We start from the raw sequence: 21,071 nt of genomic DNA on the forward strand, positions 1-21,071 counted from the left end.
GAATAAAAGACTTCACAATATATTTTAAACAATTAAAATAATAATATAGTTTTCCTTTTGCTTCAAATACTGTAAAGGACATTACAAAACTAAACCATAAGATAGGAATGTGAAAGAAAAAAAAATTACCAGACCATTTAAAAAAGACAAGGAAGACATTATTCAAGAGTATTATAATAAGAGAGAAAGAGGCTATTCAAATAGGGGAGAGAGATTGAATTCAACTTCACTGAACCAAAGGTAGGTGGGGGGGGTATTTAAATGCCAGGGTGAGCTAATGGAAAAGTATTGGGGGATATTGGGCCGGGGCAGGGGGATCGGTTAATGCGCTTAGCCATCTGTGTTTGTTAATTGTCACTTATTGACATTAGGCTTCTGCTGTCCCACAGAGACTGGAAGAGAGGGGCACTATCTCCTATGATTATATTTCAAAGGGATGGCTCCCAGTTCCTTGATAAAAACATTTCTGGGCTTTGGAATTGTCAAGAGGTGGCAAGCAAGTTTACATCTTAAAAGGGCAGAAAAACGATTACAATCACACATTTTCTAAAGTAAATCCTGGAGATCAGAGGCCTGAAGTTACGAAGAAGTCTGTCTAAAATTTAGTTAAGATGCAAGAAACTTTAAGGCTATCTTGGTCAAAAACAACAGACTAGGACAGAAAATAATTTAGTCAGGGTTCAGTGTAGAAAACAGAAACTACTCTAGGTATTTAAGGGGAAGGGGCCTTCATAAAAATAATACGATGCTTACAAAATTGATAGAAGGAAAGACTGTGGAAACAGCTCCAAGAACCACAGATATGACTCAGAGATATACCCTTCCAGGATGGTGAGAAACATAAAGGCCACCATTAGAATGATTGCGTTCCAGAACCCATTGTATTATTCGAGGGGAGGCAACCAGCTGATGTTTCTCTTGCACATTGATGTTTCTCTTCTTTCTCCCTCTCTTTATCTCTCTCTAAAATAAACAAATATATACAATTAAAAAAAAGAAATGAAGACAAATAAAGGAATATAAAGCAGGGAAATTAAAATCCAGCAGATAAGATTTTTTAAAAAAGGCTCAGAAGCAGAGAGAAAAAAACATCCTTTCAGTCCCATGTAGGTTTGATATCCATTCAAATACTTAGAAAATACTGTTTGGTAATTAAAATACCAAATGCAGGTATAAAGTAAAGAAGACATTAGGTATCAAATTATATTACTAATAAAAATAACAAATTAGACTAATTTTTAAGTTGATAAATAAAACAAATCCTTAAGTACATCAATATATTCAACTGTAAACACTGACTGTGCTTTTTAATACCACCATTCTCTGCCATAACATAGCAGTTATAGTAGTTTGAGTTTATTAATGAAAATAAAAGTCACTATTTTCAAAATTTATATATTTTATTTTCCTTTTATTTTCCCTGTTAGCACCAAGTAATTTCCATCTAATCTGAGGAAAATAAAATAAAATAAAATGAAAACTAAACCTAAAATAATTCTGTTCTACTTGCTAATATATTATCTTGTAATTGGATAACACGAATTAAGATTATTTTATTGGGTTTAGTCTAACTCTAAGCTATATAGAAGAATTGATTTTTACAGCTAAATCTCCATGAAAATATTAGTATAGACTTTTAATTTCATAATAAAGATTATTTCACTTTTCATGGGTCTTGATTAAAAAGAAAAATCATTCTGTGCCTTTTTGTTCTAAATACAAAAGTTCTATCCAGGACTTAATAATTGTGAGCACTCCTGGCAGATATTATCTGTTTGTTTCTCTTCTTCCTTGACCCAAGGACAATGCAGCATTTATGCTTCGAAATGAGTAACAACATTTTAAGAGCAAAATGTGTATCTGCAGTTTATCCTGTCACCTATATAAACACTATTCCATCCCTCCGGAGTATAAAAGGTGGGCACAGTGACTGCCCCAGGGATTGAGAACAACTCAAGGTGAAGTATGCACATTTGCAGTGCGGAAATTGTTCCCTTCACTTTCAATTTGCTCATAATGGGATAAACTGTGGTTTCACTTATTGCGTGTTAAACATTTTTATATAACACTATAAATGGAACTATTTGGGTTAAAACAAAAGTAAGTGCCTCTTATTTTGTGAAATACTCCGAATGCTTGTATTGATACTTCAATGGAAACGAGTTCAGTAGCCATTGCTTCACTATACAGGCAGAAGATGAGCTCTGTAATTAGGGCTGAACTGAACACTGTGCAGGTTGTACCCTGCATAAAAATCTCTCGCAGAGGATCAGTGAGGTCTGAGATCCAACATGTGCTCTGCTTGCCTAGTGTTGTACCTTGTTAGCTCAGAGGAGAGGGTAAAACTATCTAATTTGTCTGGTAATGAAGAAGGGGATGGCTTTATACAAACTATGGCCCAGTGTGATTATACAACATTGGCCAGCATCATAAATGAATTGTACTTTTCAGTACATTCTGAACAATTTGTGAGGATACATTAGGATACTATTCCCTGGATGGGCTTTGATGGTACAAAATTAAATAAGATATAGAGTGTCTTCTAGCTTACTTATATCTAGTTTAAATTTTACTTGTGTATTGCAGATATACTTGGTGAGGAAGCTGACATTTAATTTTTTAAATTGTGTTCTGTTCAGAATATTGCAGGAGTCACCTAGCTCTGTTTGTACTTAAAAGAAGGGAAAAAAAGATAAATTTGCAAATCTTGAGGTACAGTGGAGGAGCCAACCAAGATTATGACAATGGAGAAAGTGTCCTCATTATATAAAGACAAGAGAATTCTGCCCTGGCTGGGTGGCTAAGTTGGTTGGAGCATCAGCTGCTACACCATAAGATTGTGGGTTTGGTCCTGGTCTGGGCCCAGACATAGGCCATAGGCCACCTAGGTTGCAGTTTCGATCCTTGGTTCCTGTGCATGCAGTAGGCAGCCAATGGATATTTCTCTCTCACATTGATGTTTCTCTTGCTCTCCCCTTTCCTCTCTTTCTAAAAATGTCAATAAATATTTTCCCAGGTGATGAAAAAAAAAAAAGACAAGAGAATTCTTGTAATTGGCCACATGATGTGAACTTAAGTAAGCTTTTCACAACTGATAAAAATAGAAAATGATTATAATTTACAATACTTAACTAGCTTAAGGACAGAAGTAAATACCTAGTGAAAGTAAGTTTTCATCCAGAACTATGTAAAGATAATGGCATGATTTAAGCCAGAGCCTAAGAAAGAATTATCAACATTAATTAATGTTGACTAGTTTCCTCCATGGATAAGAAAAATAAGTGCACCAGTATAAATCAACTGAGTCAGCTTTTGTGTCTTCCTATTTGGGAGAAATTACTATAGATTGTTCAGAAAAGCGGTAAATTCTCAGGTTCTGCATATGAAAAGTTTTTAGGAGATAATCAGGCAGATCTGGGTAGGAAACCTTCCTGAAGTAATTTGACAGTGGTGAGAGTTGGTAACATCCAGACTAATGCAACACTCTAAGGGATTGTATTGGTGAAGTCCTTCTTTGTAAAATGATTATCAGTTCTGTTTTTTCCTAATAAAACATTTAACATGATATCTATTTTTAACAATTTTTTAAGTGTGCAATACAGTATTAGTAACCATAGGCACAATGGTGTACAGTGGATTTCTAAAACTTACTCATCAATATAACTGAAAGTTTATGGAAAGTTGTTCTTCAGTGAAGGCCCATCTGTGGGGAACATAAGAAATGATGAATGCACAGCACTAGCCCAGAAATCCTGGTTATAAAGTAAGTTTTATCTAATGTGCTGTGGAGGATTATCCAAAAACTCTGGGACTCCAGGTCCTCATTGGTAAAGTGAGATAATAGTACCTTTTTCACATTTGGCTTTCAAAATCTAAAAATTCAGAATATAAGAGAAAGAACTATTAAACAACAGGTACAATTTCCAAGGACAAAAATGGTAAAGAACAAATAGAATTATATACAAATCAATATACACTGAGTGTGGGGAAAGGATTGGCTTCAAAGGAGGAGCCTGAGTACAATCTGGGGATAGTGGTTACATGACTGGCTGTGGTGGTATTTATACAACTATTTATACCTTTGTCAAAACGATAGAACTTTATAACAGAGAATGTATTCTACAGTATGAATTTTAAAACTTTAAAAAATATAACAGCTAACTATTCTTATAAAGAGAATGGGGGAGGGATAAAGGGTAACCTGCAAGAGCAAACCTCCGAGGAAGGATGGGCTGGCTGTAGAGAGTCCCTGAGGGGAGGTCTGGAAGGGCGCCCACAGAATTTTTAAAGAATTGTTTTTGGTTTGCTGCCTATTTGGTTGCTGCTGTTGGGACCACGTTGTGAAGAATCTAAGTCTTAAGTCAAAAGTACCAGGAAGGACTCAGTAACACATAACAACATGGATGGGTATCGTAGATGGGCATCGTTTTTGAGGCCTTTTATTGTCCTCTGTGGATGATGAGCAGCATTCAGAAGGGGCTCCATTGGAAGGCTGCAACTGCTTCAAATGGCCCCATTCTTCCAAATAGGTCTACAACTAGTGGTTCATAACCTGGAGCATCAAAGCTAACCTTGCAATGCAAATATAATTACATAAAAATGAAATCTGCAATGTATGTAGTGATATATTAAAAATTATTGATATACCTGTATATTTTTAAAAAATTATACAAGATGAGGCAAAAGTAGGTTTACCGTTGTAATAAAAATAAATGATATGATTAATAAATAATAATACAAGAATAAATACTACGTTTCATGTGCTCAAAACTATAAACCTATTTTTGCCCCATCCAGCATTCATTGTTTATGGTAGCTTTCATAGCATTTTAAATGTACAGACCTCAATAAAAGTGTTTTTGCTTAAAAGAGGCAAAACTTTTGAAATGGTATTTAGTTATTATGTCAGAGAATTGTAATCTCTATTCTACTTCCTTTACCTGCAAGAGTTACAGTTTTATGTATAGGTGGCTATTTCAAAATGCAGGTGCAAATGTCTCTCGATAATCTGTCTGACCAAATCAAATATAGTATCGGTAATGAGGGTGCCAAAATACAGGAGATGTGGTGAATGTTGTATGAATGTGAACTTGTAAACAGCATGTTGCAGGTACTCAATCAATAATTTGTACAACATCACATAAACACTAGGAACCATAATGCCCATATGTCTGCTGAAGGGATCCAAAGTTTTGCCACCATAAAATGTGCCTTTTGAGATATTGATTGTAAACTGGTTATTAAGAAATGAAAGACTTAGAAAGAACCTTTGACTCTCCCTCTTTCTTGCCTAAAAACCTGCGTCTGGAAGGGAACCACAGTATAATCACCTTAGCATATTCACCTTCAACACATATGAATTAGCACATAATGAGGTAGACCAGAAGAAATCTAGCAAAGCCTGTCCTCTGTGTCCCATTGTTTTTAAATAACACAACAAGAATTTGTTTACCATATGTCTACACTATGTCTTATCTGTGAATTACTTATTTCCCCTGTGGACTCTCAGACCCTTGGCCCCTTTTTCTTTGTCCAGAATGGCATATAAGCCTCAATTGTGCAATGGGCTTCTGGTTTTGTATTTTATGACATCCATGGCCTATACACCAGTAATTATAAATTTGGACATTTTCTTTTGTTAATCTGTCTCTTTTAATTTGATTACGAACTGAGCTAAATGGATTTAGAAGGTAGGAGGAAAGTTTTCTGTTTCTGTGTGTCTGCTCTCAGAGGATCCAAACAACCAGAAGCCCAGAACCTGAGGTATTCACAAGCTGCCTCAATTCTTCTGTGGGGTCTGTAAGTAGTGAGAATTCTTTCTTGGTGACCAAAAATACCCTCACATATGTTGCTGAGAGATTATTACTGCTTAAGGAAATGCGGGCATTCAACATCCTAATGCGGTAGAGGCAACTGAATGCTGAAGAGGAGATGAGTGCAGCACAAGACAGGGGAAGAAGACAACATGGCTGAAAAGTCAGAAAACAAGAAGAAATGTAGGATAAAAAGATGCGTGGACACAACTTTTTTATATCAGTATATGGTTAAAGAGAATATGAGTAAAGGCAGAAATGGCCAAAAGACAACTTATTAATGAATAATTATTCTTTGAATAAAATCAGTTTACTCTGCTTGCCCATCTCTGTACTAACAATCATTGTACATAACAAGAATGTAAATATTAATAAAACCTAACATTTATAAAACACTTCTTGTGTGCCAAGCACAATTAATATAGGTAAAAATCAGGAACCTGAAGTTTACATAAATTTAGAAAATACCTGTAGCAAGCTATATTTTAAACATTAGAATTTCCTGATGATAGTCTAAGTGACTGCTTACTGGTTCACAGAACTTCCACTTCCTGTTTATGTTTTGTAAGTGTGATAATTGCTTAGAACTTGGTTAATAGTCAACAACATTATTAGTAGATTGTCAAACAGATATTAACATATATATTTTCTAAAAATTTATATATGCAGATATATATATGATGAATGACTATTATTTTTTCAATAACTACCTTGTTGACATTTGCAAATATATCCATTGTTGTGATCTTCACAGTTTGCACCATTTAGATATGGTGATGAAAAACATTCATTTATATTAATTTCACAAATTTGACCAGAAAATCCAGGAAGACCTCTAAGAAAGAAGTGAAAAATATAAATGACTCTATATTGTAGAGTTTATATTTACCAAATTAAGAATAACATTAAACATATGAAGTAGTCATTCATTACAGTTAATATATGAGAGATAATTTAGTTGATATTCACCAGCATTTTCAATTCACCAGTATTTTCAATTCACTAGCATTTAGTTGATATTTAATTTCACTGAAATTAAAGCCACCTGATCTTTGCAGATGTAACTATTTATGTCATTTCTAGGAAATGAATAAAATAAATGACATTAATGTGTTCACATGTTCATGTGCTTCTTCTCCTTATTTTCTCTGGTCGCACACTTTATTACCACACTACTAAAGACATTTTTAGTATTAAGTGCTGAAAAGTAATGAGTTATCAAGCTATTAAAAGACAGGAGAGAAACCGTAAATGCATGTTACTAAGTGAAAAAAGTTAATTTGAAAAGAATAAATACAGTGTGGTTTCAACTATATGACATTCTAAAAAAGGCAAAACTATGAATACAATAAAAAGATAACTCGTTGTCAGGGGTAAGAGGGAGATAGGGGATAGAAAGTCATAGCACATATTTTTTAGGGCAGTGAAAATATTTTGTATGATATTATAATGATGAATATATGTCATTATGTGTTTGTCCAAACCCATAGAATGTATAACACCAAGAGTAAGCCCTGAGGCATATTATAACATTTAGATGATTACTATGTGTCAACATAAGTTCTTTTTGGTAACAAATGTACTGTTCTTGTGAGTGATGTCATTAATGTTGCATATGCATATGTGGGGGCAGGATGTATATGAGAAATCTTTGTACCTTCTTCTCAATTGTGTTGTTAACCTAAAGCTGCTAAAAATCAGTCTTTAATACAAACCTAGTAAGATACTACTAAATCATGAATCTCTCACATTGGGCTTTTAACACAGACTTATCTACAGAATTGAGGGAAAGAGCATGAAACACAAATAGATTCTGATGCATAGCAATTAAAAACAAAAGTTATAGCAAATTTATTTAATTAGAACTCAGAATATAATTTCAGATAAATCCAACCTCATATTTCCATTTGAGTACTTGATACTAAAAAATTAGTTTAAACTCTTGTTAACAGATTGTAGAGACCATCCTTAAATGATTATTCAAGTGGGAAAGTTCTGCTTTTTCACCTGTTGGAAATAAATCGCAAATGGAATGATTCAATGTGGTTTGTAGCTATTTTGTTAACAACTTCGCCTAGATGCATTTCTGTAAGAACTATAGGGGTCACCATCCCTCCCACGCACTGTTCCTGCAAACCCTCCTCTAGATTGAAGGTCAACATTGTCCTTTTTCTTTCCAGTATCTTTACTTGTGTTTCTTTATTAGAAATAGTAAAGCATAATCTGTCTCTTATTAGTCTTGCATATGAAATTCTCTTTGGATTACCAACACCAAAGCACCATTTGGGACATTTATCAAGTTAAATTATGAAGCATGCAACAAAAAAAGTCTACAAACAACTTATTAAACAACAAAAAAATACCGTTGGTATCCTACAATTAGGATGAGAAAGACTATGTAGTATTCTAAGAATTTATTTCCATCCTACACAATCTTATTCATAAATCTTTTTCTTTTCAGTTGAAGTGTGGAAATTGAGACTTAATTCAACATACATTCATTCACTAAACTCTTATTTGACTTTGAAATATTTACTTTCTAGTTGAAAAAGAAATTAAGTTGCAATCTCTAATATTTCATTTGCTTGCGTTGATAGCATAATGTAGTTGGATGTAGGTTAAAAAATTGTTAAGGAATGAGCCACATTATAACATTTCTTTCAGTTGCAAAGCATTAACAGTAAAAATAACATCTTTAAGTGATCAGAAGCTAAAGTGTTTATTTATTATTAGGATCTTTGCTAAAGCCAATAATTCTCAAATTAGAATAGCTAAAAAGTATCACATATGTACTATAAGTCACTTCATACAGTTTCAGAATGCTCCCAGTTCTTTCCTATGATCTATTTACCTTCTTTTTTTAATAATTAATGACTATAACTATACATAATTTTACTTACTCTAGAATATACCAAAATATGAAGTGTTTATCCCTCTGAATATTAGATATGCCCTTTATTGGTAACTGATCACAGTTAGTTATGAGTAGGGAGACCCCAGTTAGGAATCCACACACCTTGAATGTAACTTCTACTTAATTTTGTTTATTTTCTTATATTTTAGTCAAAAATTCACACTTCCTGGAATTTTGGCTTATTTTCAGGTAGTAGCCAAATTATTTACATCTCACTTATCATTGTAGTCTGATCTCTTCCATATTCTGGACGACATACCAGATAAATAAAAGAACTGAAATGCCTATGTACCTGATCCAGGTCCGGGAATCCAAACATATTTACTTATATTTATATTCATGTGAATGGCTATGGATTTGCAACCTTGACTTTTTATTTTCTCTTACTGTTTCTATAGATATCTTTGTTTTGTAAACTACCAGCTTCCTGGGAAACACAACAGGAACTCAGCTGATAAATTGGAGATATCCCAGTGAGCAGGCAGAGCTAATGACTTGACGAGAACAGTCTTGATTATCCATTCTAAATATTATATCACATTATGTTACCTGTCTCACTATGTTCTGTATTATTCAAACGATCTTATTATAACTTCTAAATCTTTAAAAACACAGATATTTTAAACTCAGAATCGAAATTAGTGATGTATTTTCAAATGTGAAATTTGTGTGATAGCCTTAAGTAAATTGCATCAAGTAAACCCTAATTAATATGTAAAATAAGTGTTTTCATTAACATTGCTTAAATTATGTATCTTAAAGGTCATTTTTAATTTAACATTTTTACTTTTATTCTGAGTAATTATATTTATTATCAGTTTAATTTTACATACACATTAAGAGGAGAATATTCTCAGGAGACAATTTTTAACATAAATCTAAGTTTCTTGAGATTATTTTACAAATCAGAATATTGTCTAAATAGCTGTTAAAACTCTATAAGGACAAGTAGATTAATTTAGATAAAAGGGAAGTGATAATAACCACAACTGTCTCTGTAATTAGAAATACCAAAATCTCAAAAGGAATTCTTCTGTTAATATATATTATTTCATGCTTCAGTAAAACTTTGCTTTAAATTTTGATCTTGAGAGTATTTAAATTTCAGAGTGCTAAACTGCTTTGTCTTGGAATGTTTCATATTCCAAGAAACAGAAATATGAGACATGAATGCAAGTTGTTTATTTGGGCTTCACCAAAGTGAAGAAGTGGGGAGAATGAGACAGGGAAGAAGAAAGTCAAGTAGGACTGCATTTTTTATCTCTGCCACTATGTGCACCTGGGGCTTAGTTCAACTGTAATGGTTTTAAAACTCTTCCATAATTTTCAAAAGTCTAATTCTTCTCTCATTTGAGTGTAGGTTGTACCTAGTGATTCACTGCCCATGTGTAGAATGTGGTCGATGTGTGACTTCCTTTTCTTCTCTCTTTGATTCTCTCAGACAAGCCAGCTGCTGTGTCATGAAGATAATCAAGTCCCACTATGGAGAAGGCCCTGTGGAAAAGAAATAAAGCCCCTGACCAACAGCCAGGGTGAACTTGGAAGAGTATCTTTTAATCCAGTGTAAGAATTCAAGTGACTGTAACCCAGCTGACATCTTGATTGCAACCTAATAAGAAATCCTTAACCAGAATCACCCAGATAAGCCTCTCCTGAACTCATAAACTACAGGAACTGTGAAATACTACAGACAGTGCCTAATTTGTGATGGTTTGAATTATGATTTTTCAACTTTACAGTGTTGTCAAAATGATACACATTTAGCAGAAACTGTACTTCAAAGTTTGAATTCTGATCTTTTCCTGGACTAGTGACAATGTGTAAGATACTCTCTTCTGAGCCTATACAGCAGTAGTGGTATATATTGCCACAAGGATAAATAACCAATACTCAACAGTGTACTGTGTTGCCAGAGTTTTTGGATATTTTGCTTTGTTTTTACATCTCATTATGTCTATGTAATGATTTGTGTTTCCTGCTTCCAGCAAGGAGAAGAGGAAAGTAATTGCTCGTGTGATAAAACTCAAGATCATTGCCCAACTGTAGCCTAATGTAAGTGTTCTGAGCACATTTAAGGTAGGCTAGCCTGAGTTATGGTGTTCAGAGGTTAGGTGTATTAAATGTACTTTTTAACTTATGATATTTTTAATGTAATGGGTTAATCAGGATGTAACCCCATTGTAAGCTGAGGAATGTCTGTACATGCTTATTGTTTTCAGCCATTAGATTGTGGGGGTAATTTTTACACTGCAATAAATAACTATGCATCCATTGTGAAACTTATACAAATCTGAGAAGGAACACCAGATATTTTCCTTGGAATGTTTGAGAAAGAGAACAATTGCCCACTGACTCTTGTCTTCCTTAGTCAAGTGTTACCTCAGGGTATTAACATAGCCACATTTCTGTGCTGATTTATGAGTGGCCTATGCATACATTCAATTAGATTCTTCAGCTTCTAAAAAAGTTGATAGCATAAAAGTAGAGGCTTTTAAAGTACATTATAGTCAATATGATTAGAAACTGTCCAGCATAGCTGAGATTGGATGAACAGCAGCAAAGCATTTGCTATATAATCACCATATGTGGAGCGCCAACCAACATTGTGTTAAATAATTCCTCAAAAATGCAGAAAATAATTTAATACATTTAAACTATACTGAGATCTTATGTGTAGGGGAATGTTTTTCGACTACATTCTGCTTTTAGTAACAACTCAAAATAAAAAAAGTAGACCCTGTTCTGAGGATTATTTATAAGACATAATAAGCAAAAAAACCAGAACAACAACAACAAAAAAACTTTCACAGAGAAATAGGTTTTATGCTATATTTTTTATTTCTGTGAATAAACAGTAATTATGTGAGTAATGTTAGAATCTATTGTGGGGTTCTAAGATATATAAAAAATAAAAAGGGACTATAATTTTATATTAAGTGGTGGAAAAGGTTGGTTTTTAAATACTAAAAATATTAAAACTAATACTTTTCTAAAGTGTATCTGATATTTCACAAAAGTACATTTAAAATTATGAGTTTTGTAGTCTTTGACAGGTCCCCAACCTCAACATACACTGTATTATCTTATTGGGGAGTGATAATGTGGAGTGTGACTATATTTTAATGGAATTATTTAAGCCTATCCCAGATTTCCAGAATGTCTCTCTAAATCTTTAATGTATGAATTATTATATTGCCCTTTCTATAGTCATTCTTATCGATTTTCCTCTTCCTCAGTTTCACCCACTTTACCTCTGTCTAATCTTCAGTGGCATGGTGTGTAATTGAAGCAATTTTCCAAGAGAACTTCAGTCAACTTTGTAAGATTCTGCATCTTTGCCAATATTGTAAATTCTATTCTTTAGTTGATTTCCTTTGTATTTATATTGCATTTTCTGCCAGTTATCAAGGAGCAGATTCTAGATTCTTCAATGAGTAGGGCAGTACTAACGAGGCCTATTTGAGTTGGGATTTACATTAAAAGTGAAACATTTTTATTTCCTATACAATCCTATGGTAGGAGGATTTAGAAAATTAGCAACAAGTAAAAAATGCTCAGGAGGGAAAAAGCACTTTTGTATTTAATTAACAATATAACATGCATATGAACATCATTTTACTTCTCCAGTTGTCTTCATTTAGATATATGACTATATTAAAATGGAAAGTCTGAATCATGGTATTACCATTTTTTCATTTGACACATACCATAAAAGAGATATGAGAATGTATAAAGTATATTTCTTTGTAGATAACTGCTATTTCTGCTTTTTCTGTAGTTCAATTTTAAGCTAAGTTTGAATGCATATTCAATTTCAGCATGGAATCAAAATTTCAATTTTTTAAAAATTGCAATTAATGATTTTGCTAACATAATCAACATGGTGAGCAATTCTCCAACATGAAACATGTACGCCTTCTATAATTCTCCATGAAATAATGGAAGTGAAAAAAAAGCTGCCACTCATCAGCCTAAATCAGCTCATAATTAATAAATTACTGCATAAACTGAACTTTAAGAAATGCCTTGGGGACTGTTTATATTCAGATAATTTATTTCTCTTGAGGGTATCTATGGCTTTTACAGGACTCATTAAAATGCTGATTAACTATTTTGACCTCTACCTATTTACTAAACTGTACATTTCCTGAGGATCATTCTTTCTAATTTGTAATTTTGTCATTAGAAAACTCAGTGGAAGAAAACAAACCCACACTCCAATGGTAGAAACCAATTTACATAGTAAAGTCACTTTTATCCAAAATACAGGGTGGGACAAAAGCAGGTTTTATAATGGAAACCTATAATAAAATAATGGAAAATAATGCAATAATCAATAAATAATAATACAAGAATAAATGCCATGTTTTGCATACTCACAACTGTAAACCTACTTTTGCCCCACATTATATTAGTAGTGAGAATATGTCATGGACTCTATGAAACTCACAGCAGTGAAATAACTATGTTATAAAACATTTTCACTTTTGATTTATAATATAACTACACTATGGTCAGAGGACATGATCTGTGTAAGTGTCTTTCAAACTTGCATGTGTGTATACATGCAAGAACAAATTTTAACAGACTTTGCTTCTTCTTGAAATGATATAGACAGCTATATGTTGCTGCTCTAAAGAAGTTATGAACAGATACTCTATTATATGCACAACAGAATGTGAATTGTGTTTATAATTAAATACACAAATGAACAAGCTAAATTTTATTAAAATCAATATATGTATACTCTTATAATTATTAAAATCTGTTAAATGTCATGCAACTGGTTACTCTACCACAACAAGAAAAACCTTCCGCCTGGGCTAAGGCAAATTCTCTCCATTTTTAATATTCTTTGAATTTTTAATATTCACATTTATTTCATATTTTGGGAAATAACTAGCCATTCAGCTTCTATATTATTTAGACTGTCTTCACCTTAGGCATAAGAATCCTCCCCGACACCATCTATTATCAAATCTTTTGTATTTGGAGAATTAAAGTCATAGCCTTGAAGGAACAAAGTGTGCTCGTTTTTAAGCAATTTTTCCAGATCATATCTTTACCTCAGGGGCTTTTAAGGGTGTTAAGAATATGATGCAGGGTGTTCCTTAGTTCCATACAATGTGCCACTTTCATGCCACCTTATTACCAACATAGTCAAGCCACTAATTTTGTCTTTAACAACTTTATATTTTTAACAGTGCCTTGGTTGTTTCAGGAATTTTTTTCTTGTTCACTTTCTTGTCCCTCAGATTAGTTTGCTAGGACTGACTTAAAATTACATAAACTGGGTGGCTTAAAGAAACAAATTTATTTTCTCACAATGCTGGAAGCCAGAGGTCCTATATCAGAGTGTTGATCGGGTTCGTTTCTTCTGAGGGCCTCACTCATTGGCTTGTAGAAGTCTGCCTGCTTCTGGTGTCTTTATATGATTTTCCCTCTGCTTATCTCCTCATCTTTTCCTTGTATATAGACATGAGTCATATTAAATTAGCTCCCACTCATGACCTAATTTTACCTTAAGTAATTCTTTAAATTCCCTAATCTTCAAATATAGTCACATTCTGGGAGTTAGGACATTAAACTGTGAAATTATTTATTTGTTTGTTTGTTTGTTTATTTATTTATTTTTTCAAATACATTTGTCTCCGCCTACCCCCCACCACTTTCCCTTGCCCCCTCCCTCTTTCCCTCCCTCAGCTCTTCCCCTTTGGTTTTGTCCATGACTCCTTGCTATATGTTCCTTGACTTTCCCCTTCCCTTTCTTCTCCCCACACCCTCCTCCTTCCTCTTGTCTCTGTTGGGTTTCTTCTCCTTTCACTGTTGCTGGTCTTATTTTCCTTGCATCTTTGTATTGTTGGTTAGGTTCCACTTATAGGTGAGATCATATGGTATTTGGCTTATTTCGCTTAGCATAATGCTCTCCAGTTCCATCCATGATGTCGCGAAGTTTAGTAGTTCTTTTTTTTTCTTTCTGCTGCACTGGCAGGAAACTCTCAGATATCCCACGCAGCAATTTTTTCACTGACATGTCTCCTAAAGCAAGGGACATAAAGGAGAGAATAAACAAGTGGGACCTCATCAAAATAAGAAGCTTCTGCATGGCCAAAGAAAACATCAGCAAAATGAAAAGGGAGCCAACCCTATGGGAATATATATTCACTAATGATACATCAGATAGAGGTTTGATCTCCAAGATATATAAAGAACTCACTCGACTCCACTCCAAGATGACAAGCAATCCAATCAAAAAATGGGCAAAGGACCTGGGCAGACGCTTTTCCAAGGAGGAGACACAGAGGGCCCAGAGGCATTTGAACGGATGCTCTGCATCACTAGCCATCAGAGAAATGCAGATCAAAACCACCATGAGGTACCACCTCACACCGGTCAGAATGGCCATCATAAACAGATCCACAAACAACAGGTGCTGGCGAGGCTGTGGAGAAAAGGGAACCCTAGTCCACTGTTGGTGGGAATGCAGACTGGTGCAGCCACTATGGAAAGCAGTGTGGAATTTCCTCAAAAAGCTGAGAATGGAACTGGCTTTTGATCCAGTGATTCCCCTGCTGGGACTATACCCTAAGAATCCCAAAACGCCAATTCAGAAGAACCTATGCACCCCAATTATTGTTCATAGCAGCACAATTGACAATAGCCAAGTGTTGGAAGCAACCTAAATGCCCATCAGTAGATGATTGGATCAAAAAATTATGGTGCATTTACACAATGGAATACTATTCAGCAGAAAGAAAAAAAAAACTGTGAAATTTAAAGGAACACACTTCAAAACACAATTCTTTCACCTATAACGAACCAAACCAAAAAAGTCAGAATTGACAAAAAAGGAAAAAAACAATCAGGAAGAGAAAAAGAAGTAAGGAAATATAGCGCATGGAGAGAAAAGCAAAGACATGAGTTTTGAAATAAAACAAGACATTAAAACAACTTTTAAGGCAGGTTTTAGAAAGTGACCAAAAGCTTTTTCAGAACCTTCACAAAAGCTTCCGTTTTTAAACACTACTATTATATGCAAACGTAACTCTTTTTCTTGGTAAATATTGGAGCTTTTAAAAATTATGTTCAATTATTAGCACTATAAAGGTACTTTTCTTATATTTTACTACATAAACATTAAAGATGGAGTGGAAATTTATGTGATGAAATGAACATACCATAAATTACAAAGCCCTCTGCAGGAGTTTGGTGCAAAGGCATTATATAGGAAGATCCTACACTGAAGTTTTAAATTCATGCAAGTGATAAAAAATAGGTATTATTATGCTTCATGAAGAAGACACAAATAGTATTTGAATCTTTCCTCCTATTCTTTGTAATCACTAAGCACATTTAGTATCTCATCTTAGATAAATAACTGTGAGACTAAAGCTCAGAAACGGTGGATAAAGTCATCATATGAGTATACAAGTAAAGAGAGCTAAAAGAAAGAAATAATTTCTGACCTGAGTCATCCCTAGATATAGCTAAGCCTGAAATTAGATTCATAAATTAACTTCCAACTTTTATAAGTTGTAAAAATTCTAGATATGCTTTAAATTGAGTTGGTTTAGTTCTTTGTGTCCAAATGCTTTTTAGGAATGCAAACTCTCTGAGACAAAGTATATTCACTAGAACTATTACAAAGCTAATACATCGTCAAGGTGCATACTTAACATTTACCATTTTTAATATACTAATATCCAAAGAAGTGGTAGGATATTATAATATGTCATTATAAAAACATAACGAGCAGGGAATTATATATGTATAATATATATGTAATATATAATATGTAATATATGTTCTGCAGACCAATTCCTAATTTTAGCCTACTTCAGTTGATCTAAATATGCATTTTTATGTGGTTAATATGGTGGTCTGAGTTCTCCTTCCTTGAGGTTGCTAACTATAGCTCATGTCATATTCTTCTTCTTAGGGCAATTATTTACCTGTGCTAAACAGGCCCGGATAAAAAGAATGCATATTTAAGAGATGGGAGAAATCTCTATATGAGGCTACAGAATGTAGTATCAGCATGCCAGCTGCCTGAACTCTATTATTGGCTATTCTTTGCTAAGTAAAGCTTTTTTTTTGTTTGTTTAAATCCCTAATCATATTTAGTGAGCAAATAATTAGAAATAATCATTTAGGACTCTATTCACCAGAACATTATTATTTTACATCAACTAAGCTTTTAGGGGATAGTTGGATTTCTTCAGGGAATAAATGCTATTTACCATTTCTCATTGATGCCCATCTAATAGAAAGTTTTAGATCTATCTCAGAGTTAAAGCCCAGGCTGAACAATAAGCGATTAAGAGATTTTAATGAACACATCATTACCTAAGCAATGAAACACAGTAAACCAGACACCAGAGCAGCCATGTGTCTGACTCAATAAATAGAACAGTTATAATTTAAATGATGTATTTAAACAATTCAAAGTAGAACTATTTTAAACAGTTTACAATGTTGGATTCTTTCTGGGAATGTCAGTCCTGCATGTAATTGTGGATCTGAAATTGACTCTATGGAGAGCTCTCCAGATGAACTTTTTTAATTTAACAGAAACAAAGAGAGAGTAGTGTGTAGATGGAGGGTGTGCAACATTAAGAAATGAAGCTTTGAAATTCTTGATAAACAGCTGACATAGCAGTAAGTAAGCTCTCTAGCAGTTACCAGCTATGTGGCCTTGGTAAATGACATAGGTTTTATAATTGTATACATCCATAAGAATTTGTCATCTATAATTTCAGGATCATATTAGAATTAAAATAAGTCTATCTTGAGGATTAATTTAAATAGTGTGTAATAAATAAAAATAATTGTCAGACTATACTTACTATAATGTTTTAAAAAGGGGGGTACTTTTTAAGTATAAATGATTTTTTAGTGTTCTCATTTTATTATTTGATTATTGCTATTTATATTAAGTGAAAAAGGCACAATGTTGGGGTGAATAAGTTAAATTCCTATCTCTATGTACTTATATTCTTTAGTGTGCTATAGTTAAAATAATTGAAATAGTAATATTGAAAAACTGTCTTATAAAGTCATAATGATTTGGGTATCAAAACAGTAGGAAAAGTGATGACTTACTGATTACAAAGAGCCGTGAGTAAGGATATATTTTATATTTTTAAAATGAAAATGCACTGAAGATCTTCAGAAATATTTTGGTGATGTTACAAAGTATCTTCTACCTAACTAGTTAAAAGAAGCAAAAATACTTTTCAATGGAGAAACCTGAGGCAAAGTGATCAAAGTTCATGCATAATGCGATCAACCAACTTCATGTACATGCTGAAGGAAAAAGCATAACCAACACAGTATTACTACCAAGAGTACATAGTCTAAATCAAAGGATGCGTATGAAGGTGTCTATACAACATATATATAATATATAAAATTTTCCTCAATTTTGGGTTATCTGCTATATCTATATCTATCTATATCTATCTACCTATCTATCTATATCAAAATAATGGCTTGTGCTTATCAAAAAATAAAAATTATGAAAGACAGAGCAAGGCTGATGAACAAATCCAGAATCTATAAATAAATGCCTTCTAGGAATGAATCCTGGGGAGGAGGACCGGGGAGTGAAGGAGTCATTTAAAAAGGGCTTGAGATAATTGATACAATCTGAATAAAGATTGTGTATTAGATAAAAGTATTATATGGAATTTAATATCCAAATTTAATAATATACTGTGATTATATAATTGAATATTCTTAATCCTCGGAACCACAGAAGTATTTAGGGGTGAAGTGCTACATGTCTGCAAATTTTCTCTGGTGATTTGGGATCAAATGTGTAGGTATGTGAATGTGTGTGTGTGTATGTATATGTGTGTCTGTGCATGTTGTTTTTCATGTTGAGATAAATTTCTGTTCCTGGGGATGCACTGTTATATAGGTACTCCATTTGTGTGGGTAGGAGTGAAAATTAGACTTTAGCAGTGTGTTTTAAAAGCTTACATAAATTTACATTTATTCTGAGTTAGCAACTTTCTTGCTAGAAATTTATTCTAGGAAATTTATCATTAAAATGACAAAGGTGAAATAATGAGAATATTTCTATTAGGCAGAATTCTAGGATGACCCACAATCATGTATAAACTCTTCTCCTTGGATGTGGGTGAAACCTGTGACTATGATGAACTATCGCTCTGTGATTATGTTAATTTATGGCAGTAGGGAGATTATTTGTGCAGTGAGCCTAACACAATCCAGTGAGCTCTTTTAGAGCAAAGATTTTTTTCTGAATGGTCAAAGAAAGCCCAGAGAAACTCACTGAGTGGCAAAATGGAGAGACTATGTGGCAAGAACCAAAAGTGGCATCTAGGAGCTAAAAGCATTCCCTGACTGACAGGAAAATGGGACTTTAGTCTCATAACTATGAGGATGTGAATTCTGCCAACAAATAATGAGCTTGGAAGATGACCCCAAGCCCCAGAGAGAACTGCAGTCCTGGGATTAATTTTGATAGCAAGCAACTGGAAATGACCTATATGACTAGCAATAAAGACCAGGTAAGCAAAAGATGATACAGTATACAGTAATTAACTTATGTTTGCAAAGTCTTATACAGCCTATGTCAGAGCTGTGCATAAAATTATCTGCATGTACATTTTTACATACATTCATATATTTTATACAAAATGGGCAAAAGTAGGTTTAGCATTGTTTGTAAGGAAAACAATACAATACTTGATAAATGATACCGTAAGAACAAACTCACAACTGTAAACCAACTGTTGCCCAAACCTGTATTGCATATTGTCATGGGTTAAATTGTGCCTCTCAAAAGGAATATTTGAAGACTTAATCTCTAGCACTCCAGAATGTAACTTTATTTAGAAATACAATCTTTGGCAGATATATTCAAGTTAAGATGAGGTCATTAGGGCCCCTAATCCAATATGATTGGTGTCCTTATAAAAAAGAATACTTGGATTCAGAGACAGCCATGCCCAAAGGGAAGATCATGTAAAAACACAGGGAGATCAGCATCTACAAGCTGCATAATGCCTGAGGCTGCCAAAAGCCATGGAGGATGTAGAACTTTCCCTCACAGATTTCAGCAAGAACCGAATCTGCCAGCACCTTGCTTTTGGACTTCTAGCCTCCAAAACTGTGAGACAATACATTTCTGTTGTTTCAGTCACCCATTTTTGTGGCATTTGGTTATGGCAGTCAGGAAACTAATTAATATTCATCCTTATATGCTCATGTTGATTAAACTACAACTACATTTAAGTGACTATCTCAGTAGTCAGAAATTACAGCTGTTCAATAAAAATGAATAACTAACTTGTAAAATTATTTTCTTTCTTAATATTCCCCTTTCTCCATTTAATCTCCTTATATCTACCTTGTGACATGTCATAGTTATGTCATGCATTATTTGTATATATATCAGGTGTTTGTAATATTTGATACAGACATGACTAAAAACAGCAGTTTTCTGTTTCTTCTGGAGAACATTAATGGGATATTAATATTGAATAGTCAGAATATGCACTGAAATTTTGTTATAAAACTTCATTGTCTAATAAACTAACAATAGCTCTTGCTTTTGCAAAGAATATTCATATCTGCTAATGTTGATTCAATGATTCAATAATCACTTAAGCGTTCAGGGAAAACTAAAATTTTGCTACAAAACATGTTAGTGGAATCTAATGGGAAAAACAGGCATCAGACATGATTATAAAAATATATGAGTAGTCTTATGATGGAAAACTTACATGGCTTATGCAGAACTAACCAAGTCAAAGGTGAGAAAACTCTAAGGTGAAGTTTTCTGATTTATGCAAGGTAAGTGGAAACTAGCTGCTGAGAAGGCTGGGGGTTGGGCTGGATGGAATGTTGATTACAAATAGAACTTATATCAATGGATATAGTTCTGTGATCTTGGTTAAAACACCCAAAGAACGGGTATGATGCTATTGTCTGTTAAATACATGACTTCTTTTGACATCAATCTTGATTTTTTAAGACATACTTTTCAAATCTGCATTTTCTGTCAAGAATAAATCTCATTAACTGCTCCACTCCAAATGGCTACTTCTGTCACTGCAAATTTATATTGGGACAGCTATACATTATTAACAAGCTATGAAAAGTCACTGGCTGAATGTCACCAAAGCTGAGATATAGCTGCACCTTGGGATTCATATAGCAAACAGTTTAGTTTTAATCATCTTGGACCACAAGATATCTTGACATTTGAGCAGCAACTTTTTTTCTCTTTAACTTGCACTGGAATCAGACCTCTAATATGTCAGCCATAATTTTCAGCTTAAATGTGATAGAAACTTTTACTTTTTAAATTA

The 21,071-nt window shown here is 33.6% G+C and overlaps 1 protein-coding gene across 1 annotated transcript in view; it reads right to left on the reverse strand.

Annotated features, from left to right (window-relative positions):
* EYS (eyes shut homolog) overlaps positions 1–21,071 on the reverse strand; it is a 1,478,297-nt gene that overhangs the window by 753,662 nt on the left and 703,564 nt on the right. The window contains 1 exon segment of the mRNA XM_054568619.1: positions 6,524–6,648. Coding sequence (XP_054424594.1) covers positions 6,524–6,648 — 125 coding nt within the window.

Source organism: Pteronotus mesoamericanus, unplaced genomic scaffold (genome assembly GCF_021234165.1).
Source record: "Pteronotus mesoamericanus isolate MK-2021 breed Mesoamerican mustached bat unplaced genomic scaffold, CSHL_Meso_final contig_20, whole genome shotgun sequence".
NCBI lineage: Eukaryota > Metazoa > Chordata > Mammalia > Chiroptera > Mormoopidae > Pteronotus > Pteronotus mesoamericanus.